This window comes from Plasmopara halstedii (assembly GCF_900000015.1).
Source record: "Plasmopara halstedii genome assembly, contig: Scaffold_2956, whole genome shotgun sequence".
Lineage (NCBI taxonomy): Eukaryota > Oomycota > Peronosporomycetes > Peronosporales > Peronosporaceae > Plasmopara > Plasmopara halstedii.
Window position 1 is genome coordinate 1,610,130 of NW_020189861.1, and position 9,919 is coordinate 1,620,048.

At 44.6% G+C, this 9,919-nt stretch overlaps 2 protein-coding genes across 2 annotated transcripts; one reads left to right on the top strand and one right to left on the bottom strand.

Moving 5' to 3' along the window:
• Positions 1–4,443: 4,443 nt before the first annotated feature.
• Positions 4,444–6,526, top strand: PHALS_06432 (uncharacterized protein; the record flags this gene model as incomplete). Its single annotated transcript, XM_024719717.1, has 7 exons — positions 4,444–4,547; positions 4,613–4,680; positions 4,745–5,928; positions 6,009–6,093; positions 6,151–6,158; positions 6,388–6,434; positions 6,523–6,526. The coding sequence occupies 7 exons, from the start codon at positions 4,444–4,446 to the stop codon at positions 6,524–6,526; spliced, it is 1,500 nt and encodes a 499-aa protein (XP_024584988.1).
• A 2-nt stretch (positions 6,527–6,528) lies between these two features.
• On the bottom strand, positions 6,529–7,635 carry PHALS_15161 (uncharacterized protein). The gene has a single exon (XM_036407216.1). It carries the CDS (start codon positions 7,163–7,165, stop codon positions 6,848–6,850), a length of 318 nt encoding a protein of 105 aa, XP_036263461.1. The 5' UTR covers positions 7,166–7,635; the 3' UTR covers positions 6,529–6,847.
• Positions 7,636–9,919: the final 2,284 nt, after the last annotated feature.

Consider the following 9,919-nt stretch of genomic DNA (forward strand, 5'->3'; position numbering starts at 1 on the left):
AGTATGAGTGTATCGGATCGCAATCCGCTAACTCCAAGAGTACCGAAAAAGTTTACCAAGGTAAACAGACTCCACCGCTCAAAATTAAGCTTGAATTTAATTATTTAAGTTGCGGCAGGGCCGGCAGTATCTAAAACCTTAGGTTTTCCTAGTTAATATAGTAATATCTAATTAATATAGTAACCTAATTTATTTGCATAGCTATTAGCAATCCTGCCACGTTGCGCCAACTCGACGAAGCAGCGGTCCATTTTGTTCTCGTTTTCAAGGTGAACACATGTCCGCTAAGAGACAAGCTTAGCTGCGATGGGCTAGGCTGGGTCGGAAGATCACGATTCTTGATTCGTCGCCAACAATGATACAATCCATATAAAACATGTTGGTTCTGTTTCGGTTAAGAATGGAGGAAGCGTCGAAGAGTTCTGAAACCGATCTTTGCCGTTTAGGTGTAGAACGCTCTTCAGGTTAGCTTGTTCACTGGATCGCTTCATTGTTGATCTGAAAGCGATTGCTTTAAATATAAGGTCTGCAAAAGTATCAAGGTACTTTTGACTTTGAGTACATTTATGTACCTTCTTTATGCATTTTGGGAATCAATAAAAGAAGATTACAGTTGGGTGTTCTCCAATGCATACGTGATAACCTTTTTGAAGTCACAAATATTCAATGTGATATTGAATGCTGGTTCCTACTTGGGGATCTGTACTTGCGATGAGACCGACATGTCTCAGTCTTTAGAACTGGAAGCGTATGACAGTCACTTCTACTGGATATTTTCCACGAGAGTTGAAGTTCAACTTTTGAACCTCACGCTCCGTACACTCAAGACCTTGTATCGTTGAATCTGAGGTTTAAACTCAGTAAACCCTTGAGATACAAATCAGGCACCCAAGTTTTTATCAGTCAGACCTCTAAGAACTCTTGGGGTGTTTTGCATGTAGCTAGGACCATGACTTATTTCAATTCAGTTGAAAATTTGACTTCAAGGGCTTGATTCCTTCTTCTTTACTCCAAGTCGAGACTGTCCTTGTCCCTCCACATCGAGAATCGCTCCCTCGTCGCACAAACGTGTGTGTTGTGCTTGAGGTACTGTTTGTGAACAGCGCCCTCTTACACCTAATAGCGATTCGGGCGATCTTTTTAGCGACACTTGATTTTGGTTTGACGACGCGGCTGTTGAGCATGTCGCGCATTCCAATCCAAGCTATACTCTTGTTCTCATCCGAGCGACATGGAAGGAGTTGGGGTACCACTCGGTTGATTCGTACCGCAAACTGAGGTGTTGACGAATGAGATGTTTCCTCATTTGTCTTCACATGAGTGGATGCCACTCGAACGGATGTGAGGAGTCATCAGAGAAGCTGCAGTAGTCAGTTTACTGCAGTCGTCTTCTCCGGATAACCAAAAGTACGTAGCCGTAAGTTTCATGCATCATGAAACTATGGAATGTCGGAAGCAGGTCGCAACCCTTATTTCTTCGTACAAAACGCCACCTTTGAAACTGAATGTGTCTTCGCACCGTGGTGGAGAGAACGAGCCTCCATCACGATGTGTTGTCAAGTTAGAAACAGCAATCCCTGCAAGACAGTTACGATATCCCTAATGTCCAACCTTGCGGGTCGCTCTAAGTGTTGGGTGTTTGGGAAGCGTTTAGCCGATCTATACTGCTTTCCAAGCTACCAACACTTCAGAGTTAAGCTAAATAAGACATTTAAACCACCACAGAATGATTTACGTGCCCGTGCCGAGTTCTTGAAGCTTGGTCAAGGTCATTACGACCTACACTCGAATACACAGCGTGCTCGCTACTTGGTATCGATCATTGTCGATGAGCCAATTAACGTTTCACCGCAAGTCGTAACGTTCATGGCAGGCTTAAATGATGATACAATTCGGAATCAATTGTTCCATGAGTATCCCAAGATGCTAAGCGATGCCATTAACCGTGCGATGCGAGAAGAGTGCACTTTTCTTTTTATTATCGTGCACAATTTGCCGATTGCCACTATCCTGTCTGATATTGGGGAATCTTACTACTTTGTCGAGCCCGTATCGTGCTTCTACTACGCACGAAAAGAAGTCACTTTGTTCTCGCTATCAGGATCATTGTGACGAACACAACTATCCAAAAGTAACGATCATGGGAAGTCTCTTGCCAACCCGCGTGATAATTTAATGAAATAAATATAAGATAGATTTGTAGAACCTTCTAGGTTAGGTGCTCACTCCTAGCACTCTACAAAAGTCATCAATTACATATTCAGGACGAATGACAGGTTCAGCTCTTTTGGTACCGACAGTACCATTTCTGTGACTTCGCCGTCTTGCAGTTCCTTTCAAATTTCTTTGAGGGGTCATATATCTCGCTCTATGGAGACATTTGTTGGGGGTAGTGAGGAGAGGCCTACAACCTAGAAACTGCGCTTACGAGTGATAAATTAATTTTGTAATTTAAACCTGGTTTTACACTGCTCCGCACGATAGTCTCGTCACAAGGCAGGGCTAACATAGCAGCAGCACCACATCGTAACATAGTTAACGCATCTTTATGATCTTCAGTGTTTGATCCATCTACTCGCGAAGTGCGGTTGCCCATGAAATTCAGCTTTCGCACGGAAAAAATCGTGACACAGAATTGCTTCCGCTCATAGATTTTGGTGCTAGCGACAAAAGGTCACGTCTGTTTTGCTATTCCTTACCAAAGAGCCAGTAAAATATTTTGGGGCCACGACAGTCAGTCGTCCTTTTTCATCTTAACGGAGAAAGACTCTTAAGACTTCGAAACACGACATTGAATTTCTTTCTCATTTTGATACCTCGGCTTACTACCGCTTCTGCCTTGCAAGCTTTACCGAAGGCACCCAGAAATACCATTGCTGTTAAACTCGGACAACGACATGTCCAGTACGACAGCTACCGCAAATTCACGCTTACGTCAAAAACATTCCTGTAGCCTAACAGGTGTGTATTCATACATGACACCTAGCACTTTCAGCTTCCATTCATCCATGGCCATATGTGTTTCAGCCGCACCACACGTAGAATGATATCGTATCTCAAATTAAGGGTTAAGGCAAGACAACCTTTTTCCGCTGTCAAACATCTCATACTGCACTTGACGGTTTTCATAACCTTATATATGTGAAATGATTCTGTCATCTATGATGCCATCGCATACTGTTGATCAATTTTGACAGTGGTGTATCAAACGCAATTGCGCGACTCTCCCAATCTGTCAAGACTTTTCACCAATTCACAAAGCCAGCGACGCTAAATTATCAATCATGAACCCCGGGATGTGAGGCCCACCGCTTTTTTGAGAATCTTTTTATGTTTTAGGGCTAGGTCACGCCAATCACGGCCATCATGAGCCTGTATGAGAACCAGCGACTGAACAATTCATGTTTCATCCTCCCACAACTCGGTCGTAGGATAAACAACAACAAGTGCAACGGGTTTGCCGTGCACTTTAAGGCTATGCCGGAGGCTTAAAAGCGCGACTTCAAGAAAATTGAATATTCTGTTAGTCTCTTAACAAATTTTGTCGAGATGGAAAAAGGGTCTATGAGGCCCGAGTGGTGGTCTAGGAAAGTATAAATCATCACTCGTCGTTCAAGCAGCAGTCAACTTCGATTGAGTCGACTCTTTGGTGCAGTACCATCCGGACGGTGAACTAAAAAAAAATATTACTAATCAGTCGTCGTTCATGCAACAGTCAACTTCGATTAAGTCAATTCTATGGTGCAGTACCATCCCTCTTTTTTAACGCATGGTGGCATTTGCAGGCATCCCGTTGCACCACTTTTGACAGGCATCGTTCGCAACTCATTCTGATTAGGAAATTATTAAGCAACATACCACGTAAATGCCATATGTTCTACTCATATTGTGGCCAGATCTAAGGTCAATGCTAAGGGGTAGTAGTAGCCGTGCTTCACTAGAAACAGAATGCATTGAATCTACGATTCCGCATAAACAGACGACTAGACGATGGTTTCGCTTGCTTCTCGTAAGAGCGGAACGAAGAGCCTCTTCACCGCAGTTTCTGAAGCTCATCAAGTCAATTGGTTTTGTGTTTGTGCTGGAGAACAATGAGAGAAGGTGAAAGAAATTATTGACTTCTGTTTATTTTCCGATTGTCCTGTATCTGATGTTCTAGAACTAGGCTAGAATTATGGGAGATGTTTATAATTCTCTTTTTCTATCGTGTACACAAGAGCAGCTCTTCGATAATCACCAGATGTACATCACGAGGAATTTTGTAGATATGATTAGAAAAATCAGAATATTATCACGATGAAACAATCACAAACTTTTTTGTCGTCCTAGCAGATAATGTGTGCATGAACTCGTGTGCGAAGTGCATGAAATAAACAAAATAATAAGTTTTGTGTAAACGTTGGGTGGCAAGTTTGCATAGCAGAAGTATTTTATTCGCTAATTATGCCATTTAACGAGTCCGTCGATCTGCTGCCGCTTCTTGGTCATGCTGGTGCTGTCGAGGCAGATAAAAATGACTACGCTTTGCGTCTCGGCCGGAAAAGGAAGTGCTTACTTGCTGTAATATGCACAATTTCTGCAATACTACTGGTCGTGCACATTGTGTTCGTAGCGTTGCTGATGCAGGCGACTGGCACGCTCGAGAAATTGACACTTCCAGACATATGTCACCAACATTCGGTGGGAGAGCTCATTATAAAGCTTCACAATCCGTCGTATTGCTCACCTGTGGTAGGACCAATAGTTATTATCTTGTCCAAAGAGAAGATGTCATTTCTGAGTGTTCGAACTCCTTCAATTAATCTTCAATCTGGTCTGTCAACTATGGTATCAGAAGTCAAGTATGATCTTTTAGCAGATCCAAATGTGTTTTTCAATCTCGTGCTTAACCACGATGGCAATATTGACGTACATGGAGATATTCCAGTTTATATTTCGTGCATGCTGATCCCCTTCACCATTCACTTGGATGTTTCAAATTTGCTCGGCAAACAGTCAAGCCAGATACTTGATACAGAAATATCTCTGAAGTCGCAATACGCGATAGATTTCCTGCGATATGAAGTGAATGCATGGAGATCGAGTGTCGTGGATAACATTAAGACTGAGTTACAACGTGTTGTGACACAGGTGCTTACGACTATCGTGCTCTCACATTTTTATACCTACACTGATGACCAAGGGATATTTGCATTTACGGATGTGTCGTTTGAGTATTCATCCAGGGTGCTATTAAACATTCCTTCTCTATTAGTAAAAGTTCAATCTGCTGATAGGCAAACTATTCTAGTCGTTGGGCTCAAGCAATTTTTTCTAGGAAATGGCAAGACATTCATTTCCGCTTACACGGAAGTTTTTAAGAACCAGTCAGATCCATTGCAGTCTATGTTACAAGCTTACTTAGCGGGGAAGGATCTTGTCCTTTCTGCAAGTGGAAGCAATGCCAACACAAATTGCTATTCCTTGCATCTACTAGATCTAGTTAATATAAAATTGGATGTTCCCGCCAAGATTGATGGCAAGCCGGCGTTTCTTCGAGAGTGCTTCATCAAACCGACTTTCAAGGAAATTGACTCAAAGACGCGCAGGTGTTTGCTAAATCTAGAATTGCTTGTCACGATTAATAACCCACTGCCAATTCATTTCGACCTCTATGAGATTGAGCTTGACCTGCTTTACGAAAGATGGACTATCCGAAATCGAACGACTCCGAAATTTCTCGCTCATGTTAACAGTAGCAAGCACGTTTCTTGGTCGTCACACGTGCAGAGCAGCATCTTTCTAAAAACGACTGTGCAAAATTTTGAAAATTGCATGGATGTGGTGGAGCTTTACCTCCACGACCAGCTAGCATTCGACATAAAGCATGGCCGCATCTACATGGGTGTCGGCAGCGGAAACATAAGCATTCAATTCACAATGAGAGATGTTCACATACATCTTGTCCGGTCGAGTTTGCCGACGACAATCAAACGATAAACACAAGATAATTAGCGGCTGTCGTTAAGATCGAGAGGTCTCGAATCACTGTGACTCTACTGGTTGCGAGCTACATATTTTGTTACAAATATACTTGGTTTTGGTATACTGAAGGTATCTTTAACCTTGGAGCTTAGAAAATCCTATACATGCTGACAAGTGTTTGGTCAGGGGTCAAAGTAAGATTTGCGTTCGAGAATGCTCGATGAGTGCTGGTATGACAAACGTATCTCAAGCAGGAAGGCGTTTCTACAATATCGAACACAACACTTCTTGTGATCCAAAAAATGTCCTCGGAAGTAAGCTGGTAGTCTCCCGCAGTCAATTAAACTCGATGAGTCTTGTAAATATCCGGACAGGGGTACGGATGGAGTCTGGGTGCTGCTGATCTGTATGTTACTGGCTTAGTTTCCGGACCAGCGTGTCCTGGCATGGAAAAAGTTTACTTCTGACAGGTTTGTATGCTCCTGGTTTGTCCTTGTGATCGGATGTTTTCTTGATACACTAAGCTTTCGTCTACAATACGTGAAACATAAAATTTAGATGAATCGACGCATTTGATGTTAAATTCCTCTCGGCGAATGGAAAATTTACTATGTATGGGTTTCAGTTTCTGCCGTTGCACCGCCGTAAAGTGACAACGACACTTCTAAAGTGTCTTGCCAGCAAAGAATCTGTAAAGATTAACTATTTCCCAAACTTAGCGTTGGCTTGTTGGCCATGGGAGCGAGGTGTTGCTGTGATGCATTCAAAGAGACCGTAGGTGAAACCTTTTGACGACGTGATGACGGCGTATGAGCTGTAGTTAAGTGGAAGTGTAGCTTCGATGACGACTTCAGTAGTGACAAAGTATTGAGCAGTTGCCCACTCAAGTGGACTGGTGAAAAATCGTTATGGTAAAGGCAGTCAATACTATTGGAACGCTTGACATGGGTGCAGATAAATACTGGAATCGGTCACTCAATACAATGCGTTGTGCTGCGTGTTGTACAGCATGTTGGCGAAAAATAGAAGATTGTAAATCTTGATGTTCTGAGCCCACACTTAGTTTAGCGGATTTTCCTTGATGGCGAGTCGGTAGAATGCGACTCCGAACATCACCAATCAACACAAGGGTGCGAGCCCGCGAGCTTTGCGAGTTCTTATGCATAAAAGTGAATGCGGCAAAGCACAACAATGAATGCATTGGAGCGCGCGGTGGCGCGTCCAATGCGCCGATCGGATCAAAAAACTTGTCGCAAAGTCCTTCACTTGTAATTCGATGACTTAAATTTGGCAGATAAAAAGTGATAATATCGCTGCATGTAGTGACAACAAATAATCAAACATCAACTGCATCGTTGCAGTAAATTGTTGACGACCCGCTCACGGAGAAATGTAGTAACGTTAGCGACCTAGTTGACATGATGATCTTTCAGCGATGATAGCATATGTATAGCACCTACGCAGAGTAGCATAACCGGGTGGTGATTAATTAGTAGCTTCCGACCACCGACAGAGAGACGTGGGTGCGTTGTGATTAGTCATTCCACCATGTATATGTACAAGGCTAGACTGTGCGCCAATACGTCTGCTTTTTTGTCATATCGAAGGAAGTGTTCCTGCACATCCGCGTCGCAGATTGTCCATGTAGCTTCGCGCATATTCCCCTGGTCGCAACTAGCGCGTTCCATATGACCATCAATCAATTTGTGGATGGTCTGTCGTGAGTATATGCAAGCACTTTGAACATAGATCGCCAAAATCTCGCTGCATCTCAATCGAGACAATTGCAACCATATGGCGACTGGAAGCAGCATGAGTAGCAGGGTTACATGTGAAGGGTGGTCACAAAAGATGGTGTTAACGTTCAAAGGTATGGATTACTCGAGTCGGTGCAATCACACGACGTTGTGGCTACACCGTAACAAGAAGTTACTACGTGGCGGGACTGCCGCATATTAATTAGGTTCTACTATTTTATCAGGAAAACCTAAGATTTTAGGTATAGTCGGCCCTGCCGCAATTAGAACAAAAAATACAGTTGCGAAGGGTGTATATGCCTTGAGTTAAGGTTTTGGGTAAGCGGATTGCAATCCACTACACTCGTATTGGTTCTTGTAAAGAACGTAAGGTCGGTGACCTTAACTAAGCTTCCTTTCAGCGAAAGCGTTACGGTAGCCCCGCTGCACTTGGTAGCACTTGTAGTCAATCTACACCTGATTCGTAACGACTGATCTTCTGTGAGGATGGAGCAATTCTCCTATTTTTCCTGGTCATGTTGGACGGGCTTAAAAAGCTGATGTCAGGGCGTGCAACACCTCGCTTCGCATGGACCTGCAGTGATCCGCGCATCTACAGGCTTTTTCGGACTATGAAAATGCTCTGTTGGTGTACTTAGAGCAAAAAAATATCGGCGACACAGCGTTCATGACGCCGCCGTCGACGACGGATGACTCCTCCAGATTTAGGTCGCTTATGGTGAGCGAATCTCCTGCTCTGGAAGAGAGAGGTCGAGATGGCCATGGCATCCTCCTTGCTCATGACCGAGCAACAACGGTGGTGCTAGCTATCTCCAAGCTCGGGGATCGAGCACGAGAACGGGCACTGAGGTGCGGTATTTCGGTTGAATCGGCGTTTCCATCCTATGGGGAGCTGAAGCTGCAGCTTTTACGAGTGTTCTCACCGCCTAACCAGGCATTCGTGTGTGATCGCGTTTTCTTGCCGCCCGACAGGGCACAAAATAATTCGTGGACTTTGTCCAAGAGCTGCGTACTCTCATTGTCGGTATGGCAGCCGCTCCTCTCCTCGAGGTGGTCACATTGACCGTCTTTATGGAGGGTCTCCGCACTGACGTGGCCAGAATGGAAGTTATCCGTGTGCATCCGTCTTCTTTTGAAGAAAAGGTGAATGTGGCATTATATGCCGAATTCAACTGTAACTCTGCATAACTTGGTTGAAATGCACACTTTAGCATCTCGTCGAGCGGACATGAGCCATGAATATCAGCTCTGCTGAAAAGAGGAGACAGAGCTCCGATTGCCGGGTAGCGTTCGAACAACCGACGGTATTTTGTCTGTGTAGACACCCGTTACCTTCAGAATGGTTGTCCCCTACGCAAAGCGCCTCAAGGTTCATCGAATCGACGTACGGCTTATCATCAGTCTGGTTTGTCGCGTGTTAACAGCAGGACCCAGAAGGCGCGGGGCACCCTACTGGGGAAGAACTGGGTTATGTTGAGTTATTATGAGGCATGGCGGACAAGGCCCTTGTGATTCCCGTGGATTGGCACGTCACCCGCTGGCCACTGCTCACGTTACGAAGCAGCCAAGAGTGGTATGGTCGGAAGAGGTCCAAGGCATCATGGGCAAGGTCCTTCTGATGCGCGTGACTGGCACGTTTCCACTGATCGAAGACTGCAGAAATAGCAGCTTTTCGTCGGATGTTGTCAATTACATCAAGGCTCCGGTGGAGCAGGGAGTGGGGGCACTGAACGACGCTAAGTGCGTGTTTCCACTGGTCTCGAAGAGACGTAAATCTGGTATAGAGAGGAGTCGGCGATGCCGTATGTTATCTGGAAGACGCAGGGCGTCGACCCTGACCCAGGGTTTGTCTACCGTAAACGATAGCGCGCTGCTATACACCCTTGTCAACGGTTTGATGGGGAAACGGCGACGTCAATTCCAGCGATGGATGCTCTTTTTGAGATGGACAAGATGCCCTTCGAAAATTTTAGCGGTGCCTTGAAGGCAGGCGATTTAGCCGAGCATGTCATTATACGACCGAACATGGAGATTAACTCGTCATCGCTTATGGATGAAGCTGTCCTGGAGGATACCAAGAGTGTGCTGAGGGCACGAAGTAGATCGTCGATGCTAAATGATCCCGGATTTGTACTATCCGTTGGAGATTCAAGAAGTCGTCTCCAAAGACCCGCCGTTAGTCCTTCCTCCGGAACGAG

Coding starts and splice junctions, on each gene's coding strand:
- PHALS_15161 (XM_036407216.1), bottom strand. CDS start 7,165: ATGCATTCATTGTTGTGCTTTGCCGCATTCACTTTTATGCATAAGAAC.